This window comes from Salvelinus fontinalis, chromosome 2, assembly GCF_029448725.1.
Source record: "Salvelinus fontinalis isolate EN_2023a chromosome 2, ASM2944872v1, whole genome shotgun sequence".
Taxonomy (NCBI): domain Eukaryota; kingdom Metazoa; phylum Chordata; class Actinopteri; order Salmoniformes; family Salmonidae; genus Salvelinus; species Salvelinus fontinalis.
The window spans coordinates 33,597,504-33,615,188 of NC_074666.1; the positions used below are offsets into that span (position 1 = coordinate 33,597,504).

Consider the following 17,685-nt stretch of genomic DNA (forward strand, 5'->3'; position numbering starts at 1 on the left):
TCAGATGGCGCTGGGCAGACGGGCGGCTCAGATGGCGCTGGGCAGACGGGCGGCTCAGATGGCGCTGGGCAGACGGGCGGCTCAGACGGCGCTGGGCAGACGGGCAGCGCAGGCGGCGCTGGGCAGACGGGCAGCGCGGGTGGCGCTGGACAGACGGCAGACTCTGGCCTGCTGAGGCGCACAGCAAGCCTGGTGCCCGGTGCCGGAACTGGCGGTACCGGACTGGAGACACGCACCATTGGTCGAGTGCGGGTAGCAGGAACAGGGCGTACAGGGCTCTGGAGACGCACAGGAGGCTTGGTGCGTGGTGCCGGAACTGGTGGTACCGGACTGGAGATACGCACCACTGGGCGAGTGCGGGGAGCAGGAACAGGGCGTACAGGGCTTTGGAGACGCACAGGAGGCTTGGTGCGTGGTGTTGGCACTGGTGGTACTGGATAGACCGGGCCGTGAAGGCGTACTGGAGCTCTTGAGCACCGAGCCTGCCCAACCCTACCTGGCTGAATGCTCCCCGTAGCCAAGCCAGTGCGGAGAGGTGGAATAGGCCGCACTGGGCTGTGCTGGCGAACCGGGGACACCATGCGTAGGGCTGGTGCCATGTACCCCGGCCCGAGGAGACGCACTGGAGACCAGATGCGTTGAGCCGACTTCATGGCACCTGGCTCGATGTCCACTCTAGCCCGGCCGATACGAGGCGCTGCTATGTACCGCACCAGGCTATGCCTGCTCACCGGGGACACCGTGCGCCTCACGGCATAACACGGTGCCTGCCCGGTACCTCTCTCTCCACGGTAAGCACGGGGAGCTGGCTCAGGTCTCCTACCTGACTTAGCTACACTCCCCGAGTGCCTCCCCCCAATACATTTTTGGGGCTGCCTCTCGTGCCTGTTGCGCTGCCGTGTGCGTGTCACCAACTCCATTCTCCTGTAACCCTCCTCGCACTGCTTCAGAGAATCCCAGGCGGGCTCCGGCACTCTCCCTGGGTCGACCGACCACCTTTCTATTTCGTCCCAAGTTGTCATATAGTCCAAATCTCGCTGCTGCCCGATACCACGCTGCTTGGTCCTTTGGTGGTGGGTGATTCTGTAACGATCTTCATTGGGAGAAAGAGAGGAGGACCAAAGCGCAGCGTGGTAAGTGTTCATGATGAATATTTCATGGAACAAACCTGAACACTGAAATACAAAACAATAAAGTGAACGAACTAAAACCAAAACAGTTCCATGTGGAACACACAGACACAGACACGGTAGACAACCACCCACGAAACCCAGGTGAAAAAAGGCTACCTAAGTATGATTCTCAATCAGAGACAACTAACGACACCTGCCTCTGATTGAGAATCATACCAGGCCAAACGAAAAAACCAACATAGAAAAACAAAGAAATAACAAAAGAACTAAGGTCAGAACGTGACAGTACTATTGTTTGTACAGATGAACGTGATACCTTCAGGCATTTGGAAATTGCTCCCAAAGATGAACCAGACTTGTGGAGGTCTACAATTTTTTTCTGAGGTCTTGGCTGATTTCTTTGATTTTCTCATGAAAAAGAGGCACTGAGTTTGAAGGTAGGCCTTGAAATACATCCACAGGAACACCTCCGATTTATTTATATAGCCGTTCTTACATCAGCTGATATTTCAAAGTGCTGTACAGAAACCCAGCCTAAAACCCCAAACAGCAAGCAATGCAGGTGTAGAAGCACGGTGGATAGGAAAAACTCCCTAGAAAGGCCAAAACCTAGGAAGAAACCTAGAGAGGAACCAGTCTATGAGGGGTGGCCAGTACTCTTCTGGCTGTGCCGGGTGGAGATTATAACAGAACATGGCCAAGATGTTCAAATGTTCATAAATGACCAGCATGGTCATATAATAATAATCACAGTAGTTGTTGAGGGTGCAACAAGTCAGCACCTCAGGAGTAAATGTCAGTTGCTTTTCATAGCTGATCACTGAGAGTATCTCTACCGCTCCTGCTGTCTCTAGAGAGTTGAAAACATCAGGTCTGGGACAGGTAGCACGTCCGGTGAACAGGTCAGGGTTCCATAGCCGCAGGCAGAACAGTTGAAACTGGAACAGCAGCACGGCCAGGTGGACTGGGGACAGCAAGGAGTCATCTTGCCAGGTAGTCCTGAGGCATGGTCCTAGGGCTCAGGTCCTCCGAGAGAGAGAAAGAAAGAAAGAAAGAGAGAAAGAGAGAATTAGAGAGAGCATACTTAAATTCACACAGGACACCGGATAAGACAGGAGAAATACTCCATATAACAGACTGCCCCTAGCCCCCCGACACATAAACTACTGCAGCATAAATACTGGAGGCTGAGACAGGAGGGGTCAGGAGACACTGTGGCCCCATCCGATGATAACCCCGGACAGGGCCAAACAGACAGGATATAACCCCACCCACTTTGCCAAAGCACAGCCCCCACACCACTAGAGGGATACCTTCAACCACCAACTTACCATCCTGAGACAAGGCCGAGTATAGACCACGAAGATCTCCGCCACGGCACAACCCAAGGTTGTGGGGCGCCAACCAGAAGTGGATCAGAGAATCACCAGCAGCAGGAGCGCCAACCAGAAGTGGATCAGAGAATCACCAGCAGCAGGAGCGACATCATTAATGTATACAGAGAGGAGAGTCGGCCCAAGAATTGAACCCTGTTGCACCCCCATAGAGACTGCCAGAGGTCCAGACAACAGGCCCTCCGATTTGACACACTGAACTCGATCAGAGAAGTAGTTGGTGAACCAGGCGAGGCAGTCATTTGAGAAACAGGCCAGGTCGATGAATACGGCTGCACAGTAATGTCTCTTATCGATGGTGGTTATAATATCGTTTAGGACCTTGAGCGTGGCTGAGGTGCACCCATGACCAGATTAGTGCTAAAACACTAATATTTGTGTAAACTCTACATAGTTGTGTTCTGTGGGTGTCACTGAGTAGGCTGATACCCCATTTCATGGGTGCACAATCGATAGGTCATGCTGTAAATTGCAATTTGAATGTCCAGTACACACAATAGACTGACTGGAAAGGTGGTTTCCCACAGTCAAGTCCTGCAATAAGAGCTAAGACTCTAATATGTCTGTAAACTCTACATAGTTATGTTCTGTGGGTGTCACTGAGTGGGCTGATACACCATTTCATGGGTGCAGGTTAGGCTGTAGTGCATATATAAGTATGCCTCCAATGCAATTCTGAATTCAAATACATCCACAGTGTGTTCTACTGATTTGTCAAATTAACTAATAATTGTCTTCTGTTTAATTTATATAACAACATTCCAACCTAGTTTAGCATTATCTAGTCCAATTGTGGCATGTTTTTCGAAAATATTATACTTTTGCATCAGTTTCGATAGGGCCTTTTCTTTTGAAGGCAAACCGCCAATTCTGTTGTTGCTCACGACACACCGGTAAGGGACTCGACCAAGCACAGAGCCAATCCAATGGACCAATCAGGGCGAGAGGTGTGTGTGGAAAATGTGTTATGTCAATGTGCATTGTGGTCATTGTGGTCAGTGATGTTGTAGACAAAATATGATTGTAGACTTGTAGTTCTAGAAACGTTCCACGTTAAGGAAAGCGCTCTCTTTTAGACATTCAAAGTAAACAAGAATGTACATGATTCATGAACATTATTCCTTTGCCATTCATTCAATGCAAAGTCTCTCCTGACTTTTACTTAAATAATATTAGTATATTAATGATATGTGTCATTGGAAATTTTAGGATGTAAATCTTGGTGGGGCAAACAAACAAAAGTTTTAAATGCATGCCAGTGAAGCCACAACACAACACTAAACAATACATGAATTGCACTATAACGGAGACAAAAGGTGCCCACAAACTGTTAGGGCCTACATAAAGCTGTCCCAACAGCAGAGCTTTCTTTTCAGCACCATGGAGTGAATCCTTACAACCGCTACACCTGGCTATCAGCAGAGCCTTGTTTGGCAGCAAAACAGTTCATTCAGCCTCATTTACTGCCTTTAAAAAAAGAGCTGATATGGCTGACTTGCTTAAACAAATGTGGTTTCTACTGACAATTGAGATGTACAAACTATGGCATAAGGGGACGACGAGTGGATAAGAGGCAATCCATAATTTAAATTAAGATATTATTCTTGTGGGCAAATTTTGTCATCAAACTTTGTCATCAAAGTCTGGCATTCTCTTGATTTGTAGTTTTTTCAAGACAACTGACTTTTTAAAGGCTCAACTCGAAAAATAACAAGGTTGAATCATGACATCAGTTATCTTTACGTCGGAGCTCTAGAAAGAGGCCCAAGTTCCCAACTTGGAATTTCGAGTTGGATGACCATTTAAAACGTAGTGTCCCCATGAGTGACAGAACACTGAGGCCAATTACGGCGCAGCTAGAGAACATTACCAACCCCTACACTCTGTATTTTCCGCTGGCTGCCCCACCACCACAGAAAGCAAAACGGAGCTGCCTTACTCAAGAAAGCAAAACGGAGACCATGTTTGTATGCGGCTTTATTGTTTGCAAACCGATGTGACACATGTATAAAATAACATGCAAAACAGGCAACAACAAAAAATATTATTATAATTTGTCTTTTTTTAGCTAACCAGGTGGGGATCAAAACAGGTGCCCTGAATGATCCGTGCAGAGTTATGGACAAGTCACAGCTCCTTGGCCCCCCGAGAGAGATGATTTTGAACCTGCCACTCAGCTCAAAGAGTTACAACCCTCATCAGAGTGTTTATCAAAAGCTATCAAAAGTTCTTCCCAACCATAGACAACAGTGAGGAAAATTCAGCAACTCGAAAACAGTGGAAGTAGGGCCTAGATAAAATAGTTTTCTTCATTGTTAGGCTATCAACACCTTTGGGCCCCCATCAGGGTTTACAACAGACACATGAAGGATGTTACAAAAATCTGGGCAATGGGTTTTTGAACTGACCAATAGATTGGCAATATTGCGATTGGTCTCATTTTGAAAACATATAAAATTCTCCTTCATAGGTCAGTCAGTAAAGACCCTTAGGAAGGCCAAGGGCCAATTGGACTAAACTTGTTGGTTTAACAACAATAAAGAAGCAATGAAGAGTTGCTAAATGTTCTATTCATGTCAGTTTGCTCCACAAGTCAAGCACATGTATTATATTTCTATGGGTTGGAGAGTGAGGAAGCGCCATAGACAGAAATTCTAGTTTGAATGCGTCCACCATTTTACTTAGGACCAGTGCTAATAAACTAGCTCAAACTTTCTAGTTTCAAACTGGTGTAGATTCCCTGCCTGAAGGCATAGAAGAAAACTAAAAACATCTACTTGTTTACAACAGTATCTTTTCAGTAAAAAATACATGATAGTTTTAATGACGTAGTGACATATTTTAAGTCATGTAAAAAGTGGGGTGTTCTATATCTAGGCGTCCCTCACCCATTCAAATCCTCCGCAAAGAAGGATAGTAATTTCCCATAACAATTGTTCATAGCAAATGCACTATGACTATATGAAATAGACAGTTTTTGTGTGCAACATCAGGTCTGTCACATATTCCTCAATAAACTCCATGCACTCACAAGTTGTAGAAAAATATTTAACATATTTCAATAAAATCAGACATGTTGTCACACCCTGATCAGTTTCACCTGTCCGCATTATTGTCTCCACCCCCTCCAGGTGTCGCTTGTTTTCCCCAATGTATTTATCCCTGTGTTTTCTGTGCCAGTTCATCTTGTATGTTCCAAGTCAACCAGTGTTTTTTTCACTGTACGCCTGCCTTTGCGATTATCTTTTTTCTAGTCCTCCTGCTTTTGACCCTTGCCTGTTCTAGACTCTGTATCTGCCTACCGGACCATTCTGCCTGCCTTGACCACGAGCCTTTCTGCCACTCTGTACCTCCTGGACTCCTGGTTTTGACCTTTTGCCTGTCCACAACCATTCTCTTGCCTACACCTTTTGGATTATTAAACATTGTAAGACTCCAACCATCTGCCTCCTCTTTCTGCATCTGGGTCTCGTCATGATAATGTTCTCTGATAAAATTGAACACTTGTTCCAAAACTGGTATCAGTAAAGTCATCTTTGAAAGTGCATATATCTAGAAAAATACTATGTTGCTAATTGGGTGTAGATACAGCTCTTGATGACAACATAAATACTTTGTACAGCTGAAAATTATTAATGATTCTCTTTTTAGTAGCAGTCTAGCCATCCATAGTTCAACAAGACACGGTTCACCCTCTTTGATGGATAGTGGTATTCGGTTTGCCTGGGGCCATCTGAAAAGTACAGGTAACCTGAAGGAGAAAACACAGAAGATGTATTAGCAACATGTCAAGGCTTGAGGTAGGTTGATTGTATTGTGTCTTCAGTGTCACCACCACCTACCATGGTTTTCAAAAGCAGCATCAACTTTCCTGCCAATACCATGAAAATCCTGGGAGATTCTTCTGGGGTAGCCATGGTCCATTGTGCTCGTCCTTTCATTGAAGCTGTGGTATAGATCAGAACACATTTAGGATACTGCAGTACATTTGGTTTAAATATGAGTTTGAATACAACAGGAGACCATTAGTTAATAAGATATTTAGACACATTTAGTGTCTGACTTTCACGCACCTCCAGTATTTGTTTCTCACAAAGAATAGGGTTTTCCCTGTGGATGCCACATGAACTGCAGAGTCTATCTTGGTTACGTATGAGGGGAAGCCAAAGTTGTAGATGGATTTGGGATAACCTGATAGGACGGTAAGGCCTCTTGTGCCCCAGTACCTTCTTCCTGTGAGAAGAAATGTTGGAGAAAAGATTAGGATCGTTACACACTGAGTATCCAAAACGTTTGAGGGGGGTGCAACTCAATATTAGGAATGTTTGGTATGCTCAGTGCATACTCCAGATATGGGAGAGAGCAGGTTCTCTATCCTTCCCACTCAAACCAGTGCCAGAAAATGTAGTACCTAGGCTATCTAAGCACTGCTATTACTTAAGCAAGATAATTAACTGTGCACTTGTTGGATTACTGGGTTGGGCAACTTGGGCTGGGCTTAGCCTAGCATAGGCTAATACTGTACCTTCAAATAGTAAGGCGATGTCTCGACCCTTGTATTCATATGCAGCATCAACATGGCTAATGCTAGGCCAGGTTCCCTTCACTGTCTTCGTCATTACTCCATTCCAATAGCCACTCTTCTTCCAGTAATACCTGATAGACAAACCGAAAATGTGTTTCATGATTTTGACAATATTTTGCTTGCTTGCATTGCAACAATAGGAAGATACCTTGCACATTTTATGATATATACAACAGCACTTTCTATGAAGCATCTACATTTCAAAATAAATTGTGCTTACAGCATGATGAAAATAAATTGATTAAACTTATAAAACTATATAAAAAAACATGTTCTACTTGTAATAAATAAGGTTTTTATTTAATTCCATTGTCCTCCAAGTGTTCCTGAATCTCCTCCTTACCTCAGGTTTAAATTTGTATTCATTTATTTGGCCATTTTAAAGACAATACAACCACACATGTCACAAATCCCGCTTCCTGTTTTTGCCTGTGTTCTGTCCTGGAGTGTTTTTTCCGGTGTCCTGGAACGCACCCTGTATCTCTGAGTACCTGCACCTGTATCCCATCAGCTATCTGCACACCTGGTCCTGATCATCACCCCTCCACTTCATAAGCGCTGACCTGACATCCATTCCCTGCCGGATCGTTAGCCATGAACAGTATGTTGTGCCAGTGTATCAGCCTCCAGTTTGATAGTTTGTTTTGTTGTTTTGTACGTTTTGCTTGCCTTGAACTCACCTCCGTTATTTCTGTCTACAGCCATTCACCCGGAACACTCATCTCATCCCTACCTGGTCGTCGGTGACCTCGGTTACTTCATTGGATCTGCCTATTCAATCCCATCAACTCACCTCCGCTGCCCGCTCCGTCACTTGGATTTTTCTATCACTACGTTCAAACTTGTAAATAAATACTCACCTTTGTCTTACTCTCCTTGTCCTGGTCTGCTTCTGGGTTCAACTTTAGTAGAATCGTGACCACATGTGGATACCGTACAATTTACCATTAAATTAATCAAGGATGACACAAAAGTTTTAAAATGTATTTCCATTGTGGTCAAAATATACACAGGATTATAACATGAAAACAAAGTTTGCTCCTCAATTCATGCACCTTGGTTGGAAAGCAAGGTAGCGGCAGTGTACCCTTCCCTTTGAAAACTTGTTGAAAGAATGTTAGTGTGTGTTCGTCTCACCCATCTTTGAAGAAGTACAGCTCACTCCGAATGGTACTGGCAGCATCAAAGACAAGGTTCCTGTTGCATCTTTCTGGAGGGTTTGGTCTGGGTTCAGGTCTAGGCTTGGGTTTAGGATCAGGCTTAGGTTCTGGGTTGGGCTTTGGTTTAGGCTTGGGTCTTGTTGGTTCCGGCTGACCTGGTGTTGTCCGGACACCTTACAAATTGAAGAGTAATGTTTCAATGACTACATGAAATATTAGGTTATGAAAATAGATATTCTGTTAATACACAGTATCATTTTCCCTAGTACTGTGAGGATCAGGGCCCATATTCACGAAGTGTCTCTGAGTAGAAGAGCTGATAAAGGATCAGTTTTCTCTTTAAGAATGAATAAGAGAGGGGGGGACCAGATTCTAGATAAGCACTCCTACTCTGAGACAATTTATGAATACAGGCCCTGATGTAGCCGTTTAATGTTTAATTGTCGCCACCTTCTCACAGTGGGCTGAACACTCACTCACCGTACAAGGCCTGTACTCCCCGTCTGTCGTCTGCAGGTAACCTGTATCCTTTTGTGTTCACAAAGTGATATGTGGGGTACATCAGAGCTGAGCTGTCTCGTGAGTGGTCCAATCCAAGAGCATGGCCAAACTCATGGGCCGCCACCAGAAGCAGGTTTATCCCTGTTGTAGAGTCAGAGAGAAATGCTTAGGTAAAAACTATGACGGTACTGTCAGAATTGATTTGCAGTATTTTGTAGGGTTTATTGGTGTTGTTTCTTTGATCCTGTACCTCTCTGGCTCAGAGTCCAAGACTCATCTTCATCAAAGTGTGTGTCACCACCTTCGCCTTCTCCTGGAGAGTTTGCATGGGCCAAGACACCATTCGGCCCATCGAAGGGGTAGAAGTCACCGTGGTCTGGTTTAAAAAGGGAAGAAACAGTATTCTTAATACAATTGCTCTTAAAACTTCTTATGGATAGGGGCAGCATTTTCACGTTTGGATGAAAAGCGTGCCCAGAGTAAACGGCCTGCTACTCAGTCCCAGTTGCTAATATATGCATATTATTATGCATATGGATAATTTGGATAGAAAACATTCTGAAGTTTCTAAAACTGTTTGAATGATGTCTGTGAGTATAACAGAACTCATATTGCAGGCAAAGACCTGAGAAAAAATCCAACCAGGAAGTAGGAAATCTGAGGTTGGTCGTTTTTCAACTCATTCCTTATTGAAGATACAGTGGGATATGGGTCATGTTGCACTTCCTAAGGCTTCCACTAGATGTCAACAGTCAACAACCTTGTCTGATGCTTCTATTGTGAAGTGGGGCCGAGTGAGAGGGGAATGAGTCAGAGGTCTGGCAGAATGCTTTGAGCTCATTCACGTGAGAGCGAGCTCTGTTCCATTTGCTTTTCTGAAGACAAAGGAATTCTCAGGTTGGAACATTATTGAAGATTTATGTTAAAAACATCCTAAAGATTGATTCTATACTTCGTTTAACATGTTTCTACGGACTGTAATATTACTTTTCGTCTGAACTTTTGCCTGGACCTCCCCGCGCGTCGTGAGTTTAGATTGTGTACTGAACGCGCAAACAACAAGGAGGAATTTGGACATAAATTATGGACTTTATGGAACAAATCAAACATTTATTGTGGAACTGGGATTCCTGGGAGTGAATATTTATAATGTTATTTCTGACTTATGTTGATTCCAACATGGCGGATATCTTCTTGGGTTGTGTTGGTCTCTGAGCTCCGTAGTCAGATTATTGCATGGTTTGCTTTTTCCGTAAAAAAAAAAAAAATCTGACACAGCGGCTGCATTAAGGAGAAGTATATCTTTAAATCTGTGAATAACACTTGTAAACTTGTAATAACACTTGTATATTTTATTAATGTTTATTATGAGTTTTTCTGTTTCTGTGTTCAGCCTAATATGGTTCTCAATCAGAGACAGCTGTGAATCGTTGTCCCTGAGAATCAATCATGAACTTGATCGAACAAAACATACATGTATTGTGTAACATGTTGTCCCGGGAGTGTCATCTCATGAAGAATATCAAAGGTTAGTGATTAATTTGATCAATATTTCAGCTTTTTGTGACTCCTCTCTTTGGTTGGAAAATCACTGTATGCTTTCTGTGACTAGTTGCTGACCTAACATAATGGTATGTTCTGCTTTCGCAGAAAAGCTTTTTTGAAATCTGACACTGTGGTTGGATTAACGAGAATGTTATCTTTAAAATGGTCCCTAATACTTGTATGTTTGAGAAAATTTAATTATGAGATTTCTGTTGATTGAATTTGGGGTCCTGCAATATCATTGGCTGTTGGCGAAGTGTTCCGCTAGCGGAACTCCAGTCCTAGACAGGTTATATTAATAAATACAAAACATGCTTGTGGTTTAACATATCAACTCTATCTCTGAACGGGAGTGACTGAACAGAACTCACATTTGGCTCCAAACAGGATCATGATGTCAGCGGTGTCACTGTAGATCTGCTTGAAGTCCAGTGGGATGACGTCGCTGTAGAGCTTGAAGGCCTGGGCGATGGTGGAGTCCACCTCACGCCGACTCAGGTCATGCGTGTACTTAGTAATTCTGGGGAAATAAATAGGAGAAACTATCGTATTATGTATTGGTTACCCGAATGCCCATCATGTACTTGTGGCTTTTCATCATCCTGTTTGTTTGCCATGTCTCATAACTTGCAAATCCAATTATGTTCGCTATGTTTTGAATATCTTAGCACACTTCTGTTTAGTAGTGTAGTAATATACCTATCCCCATTTTCAAGACCAATATCTATAGGTGGATTTGGTGTAACCGTGTGGAAACAGTTATTTTCTAGTTCCACCGGTGCTCATACAGTATGTCTACTGAATAAAAACAAACAATTTTAACGCAACATGTAAAGTGTTGGTCCCATGTTTCATGAGCTGAAAAAAATCAAATCCATATGCACAAAAAGCTTATTTCTCTAAAAATGTTGTGAACAAATTTCTCTCACATCCCTGGTCGTGAGCATTTCTCCTTTGCCAAGATAATCCATCCACCTGACAAGTGTGGCATATCAAGAAGCTGACTAAAAAGCATGATCATTATACAGGTGCACCTTGTGCTGGGGACAATAAAAGGCCACTAAAATGTGACCCGATTCAGGAAACTAGGCGTATGTTGAAAGGATAATATGATGGCGCCGCAGGGGGTGGCTGCCGTCTTATCGGCTCTTAACCAACCATGCTATTTTGTTAGTTTTTTTGCGTTGTTCGTAACTTGTTTTGTACATTATGTTGCCGAAAATGACCGAAAAGAGCTGCTGGACACCAAAACTGCGATTACTCACCTCAGATTAGACAAATACTTTTTCCGCAATGAGTCGGACTGTAGGGATATATTACAGACACCTGACCAGGCCCAGATCTCCGTCATTCGCTGGAGAAGGAAATGGAAATTTCGCAGAAAAATCTGCCTTTGCCTTCCGTCCTGCTAGCTAATGTTCAATCGCTGGAACTGAAAGCCCGTATATCCTATCAACAGGGCATTAAAAACTCTAATGTCTTATGGTTCACCGAATCGTGGCTGAACAACGACATTGAGAACATACAGCTGGCAGGTTATGCACTCTATCGGCAGGATAGAACAGCAGCCTCTGGTAAGACACGGGGCAGGGGCCTATGCATATATGTAAATAACAGCTGGTGCACGATATCTAAGGCAGTCTCTAGGTTTTGCTCGCCTGAGGTAGTGTGGTCTACAGCTTATCATGAGATACTCTATCTACCTAGAGAGTTTATCTGTATTTTACGTAGCTGTCTACATACTACCACAGACCGATGCTGGCACTAAAACCCCACTCAATGAGCTATATTCCACCATAAGCAAACAGGAAAACACTCATCGAGGCGGCGCTCCTAGTGGTTAAGTACTTTAATGCAGGGAAACTTAAATCCTTTTTATCTCATTTCTATCAGCATGTTAAATGTGCAACCAGAGAGAAAGAAATTCTAGACCACTTTTACTCCACACACAGAGACGCTCTCCCTCACCCTCCATTTGGCAAATCTGACCAAATTAAAGCAGGATGCACCAGTGACTCGGTCTATAAAAAAAAGAGGTCAGATGAAGCAGATGCTAAACTACAGGACTGTTTTGCTAGCATAGACTGGAATATGTTCCGGGATTCTTCCGATGGCATTGAGGAGTACACCACATCAGTCACTGGCTTTATCAAAAAGTACATTGAGGACATCGTCCCCACAGTGACTGTATGTACATACCCCAACCAGAAGCCATGGATTACAGGCAACATTCGTACTGACCTAAAGGACTGAGCTGCCACTTTCAAGGAGTGGGACTCTAACTCAGAAGCTTATTAGAAATCCTGCTATGCCCTCTGACTAACCATCAATACAGGACTAAGATCGAATCGTACTACACCGGCTACGACGCTCGTTGGATGTGGCAGGGCTTGCAAACTATTACAGCCGAGAACTTCCCAGTGACACAAGCCTACCAGACGAGCTAAATAACTTATATGCTTACATCAAGGCAAGTAACACTGAAACATGCATGAGAGCATTAGCTGTTCCGGATGACTGTGTGATCACACTCGCCGCAGATGATATGAGTAAGACCTTAAACTTCTTCGGAATCGGTGTCCCTTCCACGGGATGGTTGAGCTAAAGTAGGCTAATGCGATTAGCATGAGGTTGTACGTAACAAGAAAAAATCCCAGTACATAGACATATCTGATATTGGCAGAAAGATTAACAAGAATTTAAGCTAACTGCACTGTCCAATTTACAGTAGCTATTACAGTGAAAGAATACCATGCTATTGTTTGAGGAGAGTGCACAGTTTTGAACATGAAAAGTTATTAATGAACAAATTAGGCATAATGGGCAGTCTTGATACAACATTTAAACAGAAATACAATTGTTCATTGGATCAGTCTAAAGCTTTGCACACACACTGCTGCCATCTAGTGCCCAAAATCTAAATTGCAGCTGGCCTGGAATAATACATTATGGCCTTTCTCTCGCATTTCAAAGATGATGGAACAAAAAAAATACAATTTTTTGTATTTTTTTTGTATTATCTTTTACCAGATTCATTGTGTTATATTCTCCTACATTCCCTTAACATTTCCACAAACTTCAAAGTGTTTCCTTTCGGATAACCAGGACTGCGAGCTTGCGCTGACAAACTGGAAAGTGTCTTCACTGACATTTTCAACCTGTCCCTGACTGAGTCTGTAATACCAACAAGTTTCAAGCAGACCACTATAGTCCCTGTGCCCAAGAACACTAAGGTAACCTGCCTAAATGACTACCGACCCGTAGCACTCGTGTCTGTAGCCATGAAGTGCTTTCAAAGGCTGGTCATGGCTCACATCAACATCATTATCCCAGAAACCCTAGACTCACTCCAATTCGCATACTACCCCAACAGATCCACAGATGATGCAATCTCTATTGCATTCCACACTACCCTTTCCCATCTGGACAAATGGAACACCTACATTAGAATGCTGTTCATTGACTACAGCTCAGCGTTCAACACCATAGTGCCCACAAAGCTCGTCACTAAGCTAAGGACCCTGGGACTTAACACCTCCCTCTGCAACTGGACAAGCCCAAGTGGTAAGGGTAGGTAACAACACATCTGCAACGCTGATCCTCAACACGGGGTCACTCAGGGGTGGGTGCTCAGTCCCCTCCTGTACTCCCTGTTCACCCATGACTGCATGGCCAAGCATGACTCCAGCACCATCATTAAGTTTGCCGACGACACAACAGTGGTAGGACTGATCACCGACAAAGATGAGCCTATAGTGAGGAGGTCAGAGATCTGGCCGTGTGGTGCCAGGATACAACCTCTCCCTCAACATGATCAAGACAAAGGAGATGATCGTGGACTACAGAAATAGGAGGACCGAGCACGCCCCCATTTACATTGACGGGGCTGTAGTGGAGCAGGTTGAGAACTTCAAGTTCGTTGGTGTCCACATCACCAACAAACTATCATGGTCCAAGCACACCAAGACAGTCGTGAAGAGGGCACGACAAAACCTATTCCCACTCAGGAGACTGAAAAGATTTGGCATGCGTCCTCAGATCCTCAAAAGGTTTCCAGGTTTTCAGCATCCTGACCGGTTGAATCAGCGCCTGGTATGGCAACTGCTCGGCCTCCGACCTCAAGGCTCTACAGAGGGTAGTGTGTACGGCCCAATGCATCCAGGACATCTATACCAGGCGGTGCCAGAGGAAAGCCCATAAAATTGTCGGAGACTCCAATCATCCAAGTCATAGACTGTTCTCTCTGCTGCCGCACGGCAAGTGGTACCGAAGCACCAAGTCTAAGTCCAAAAGGTTTCTTAACAGCTTCTACCTCCAAACCATAAGCCTCTTGAACAGCAAATCAAATGGCTACCCAGACTATTTGCGTTGTACCCCCCCCCCCACCCCCTCTTTTACACTGCTGCTACTCTCTGTTTATTATCTATGCATATTCACTTTAACTCTACATACATGTACATATCACCTCAATTACCTCAACTAACCTGTGCCCCCGCACATTGACTCTGGACCGGTACTCCCTGTATATAGCCTCGCTACTGTTATTTTACCGCTCCCCTTTAATAATATCTATATTTTTAAATCTATTTTATCTGTATTTTTATCTATATCTATTTATCTATTTTTCTTAAATTCATTGTTGGTTAAGGGCTTGTAAGTAAGCATTTCACTGTAAGGTCTACATCTGGCGCATGTGACAAATACAATTTGATTTGATTTGAAATAAACAACATTTGAACCATGTAGGATTTAGGTTAAAGGTTAGGTGAAGAAAAAAAAATCCAGAAATGTCTTTACATTGCTGACTTTTAAAAAATCCATTTAGATTTCCATGTTGATTCAACATCATCACGAACACATCGATTACAAATAAATAAATAACATTTTAAGTTTTTTATGATGTGGAAACAAAGTTGATTCAAGTAGTTTGTACTCAATTGCTAATGTCTGGAGTCTCTGTCCGGTATCTAGGCTACCTGTAAGTGACGATGCTCTGCTTCCAGTGGGGCTTGCCCTGGAAGTGTCCGTAGCGGGACACGTCTGTGACCCCACATCGGGGCTTGGCCATCACCTCCAGGGTGTTCGAGTCCAGCCTGCCTGTCACCTCCAGCCCAAAGAAGTCCTGCATGCTCCTCAGGTCTCTCTCAAATGAGTCCACTGGGGTGTCCATCATCACTCGCCTGGACATGATGGAGTTGGTGGAGCCAGCAACCGAGTAAAACTGGGATAGATAGGCCTGTACAGAGAGCTAACTGTCAATCTTGTAAAAATTGACAGTTAGTGGCCCGTGGTCTAGTACAGTTTAACAATTGTGCATCAACCAAACCGTGGGTAGTTTATCTCTGTACTGTTTGTTTCAATTGGTACATTCCATTGTGTTGTCAAAGAAACAACATAACATTTAATGATCAATATGTACACTATGTAAATATTAAATAATACACACACATATAGAACTACAGTAATTAGCAATACTTTACCTTAGCTCTGGCCTGCAGGTCATCTGAAGACAGAGTGACATCTTGACTTGTAGTAGGGGCTGCTTTACAAATTGCCAAAGCAGCAACTGTCTGTAACACGGTTAACACTGATCTTCCCATGAATGTAACCTTCTACTGCAGAGGAGAAAGTCTGACTGCCCTAAGCCCTCTGCACCTCCCCTTATATAGCCCAGGTCCCAGGCACCACACATTAGAATGGGTGTGATGATAGATTGTTTGTCATTTCCCAGAAATAGTGTAGGGTATCTGAAGGGCCCTGGCAATGCATGCATGAATGAGCACTACAGCATTCCAGAATCTGTTTGAGCAAGTCCTATTTGGGAAACAGGGATTGTTATCAATGACGTGGGAGGAGAAGGAGGGGGAGGACAGGGCAGGTGCTGTAGATTTGGGGGAAGATTTGGATTGGCTTTTGTTAATGCAAGGAAGAGAAAGTACGCAAACATGGGGCTTCTCCTTGTGAGGCTGTCATATCTGGTTTGTGATGCCTCACTCATTGTCAGGCCACAAATGGAACATCAGCTACTAGATTGAAACACACATAACAAATATGTACTCTGATTAACTGCATCCTAAATAAATATGGCATCTGAAAATATAGTTTTTTAATTGAATACAATTCTTTGTTTTGTGAAAGAGATTTGCAATGATCACAATATGCATATTATGCAGAACTCTTATTTTAGTGATACCGCCAAGAGAAGCCGGAGTTTGGAGGATATATTGGCATGGGTGTTTTTCGTCTCAGGCCGGTAAACCGTGCCAATAAATCCTCCAAACGCTGGCTTTGAGGGCATTATCACTTTTATACAACATATTACCAGCATATTCAAACAATGATTGACATATTTTCATTAAAAACGTTACTTTGATAAATGTATTAATACTATTTCACAAATGTATTAATACTATACATCATTCCACGAGATATACACTACATTGCCAAAAGTATGTGGACCCTTCAAATGAGTGGATTTGGCTATTTCAGTCACACCCGTTGCTGACAGGTGTATAAAAATCGAGCACACAGCCATACAATCTCCATAGATAAACATTGGCAGTAGAATGGCCCATACTGTAGAGCTCAGTGACTTTCAACATGGCACCGTCGTAGGATGCCAACTTTCCAACAAGTGAGCTCATCAAATGTATGCTCTGCTAGAACTGCCCCGTTGAACTGTAAGTGCTGTTATTGTGAAGTGGAAACGTCTAGGAGCAATAATGGCTCAGCCATGAAGTGGTAGGCCACACAAGCTCAAAGAACGGGACTGTAGTGCGTAAAAATCGTCTGTCCTTAGTTGCAACACTCACTACCGAGTTCAAAACTGCCACTGGAAGCAACATCAGCACAAGAACTGTTTGTCAGGAGCTTCATGAAATGGGTTTCCATGGCCTAGCAGCCACACACAAGCCTAAGATCACCATGTACAATGCCAAGTGTCGGCTGGAGTGGTGAAAAGCTCGCTGCCATTGGACTCTGGTGCAGTGGAAATGTGTTTTCTGTAGCGATGAATCACGCTTCACCATCTGGCAGTCCGATGGATGAATCTGGGTTTAGCGGATGCCAGGAGGGCGCTAACCTGCCCAAATGCATAGTGTCAACTGTAAAGTGTGGTGGTTAAGGAGGAATAATGGTCCGGGGCTGTTTTTCATGGTTCGGGCAAAGCCTCTGAGTTCCAGTGAAGGGAAATATTAATGCTACAGCATACAATGACATTCTAGATGATTCTGTGCTTCCAACTTTGTGGCAACAGTTTGGGGAAGGCCCTTTACTGTTACCACATGACAATGACCCCGTGCACAAAGTGAGGTCCATACAGAAATGGTTTGTCGAGATCAGTGTGGAAGAACTTGATTGGCCTGCAC

The 17,685-nt window shown here is 43.7% G+C and overlaps 1 protein-coding gene across 1 annotated transcript in view; it reads right to left on the bottom strand.

Annotated features, from left to right (window-relative positions):
* Positions 1-4,487: 4,487 nt before the first annotated feature.
* Positions 4,488-17,685, bottom strand: part of LOC129867010 (uncharacterized) — a 44,089-nt gene continuing 30,891 nt past the window's right edge. The window contains exons 13-21 of the mRNA XM_055940098.1: positions 15,295-15,554; positions 10,690-10,838; positions 9,024-9,149; positions 8,753-8,914; positions 8,250-8,445; positions 7,053-7,183; positions 6,601-6,760; positions 6,370-6,473; positions 4,488-6,278 (exon numbers count right to left, since the gene is read on the bottom strand). Coding sequence (XP_055796073.1) covers positions 6,175-6,278; positions 6,370-6,473; positions 6,601-6,760; positions 7,053-7,183; positions 8,250-8,445; positions 8,753-8,914; positions 9,024-9,149; positions 10,690-10,838; positions 15,295-15,554 — 1,392 coding nt within the window. The 3' untranslated portion in view covers positions 4,488-6,174. The remainder of the gene's footprint in view (positions 6,279-6,369; positions 6,474-6,600; positions 6,761-7,052; positions 7,184-8,249; positions 8,446-8,752; positions 8,915-9,023; positions 9,150-10,689; positions 10,839-15,294; positions 15,555-17,685) is intronic.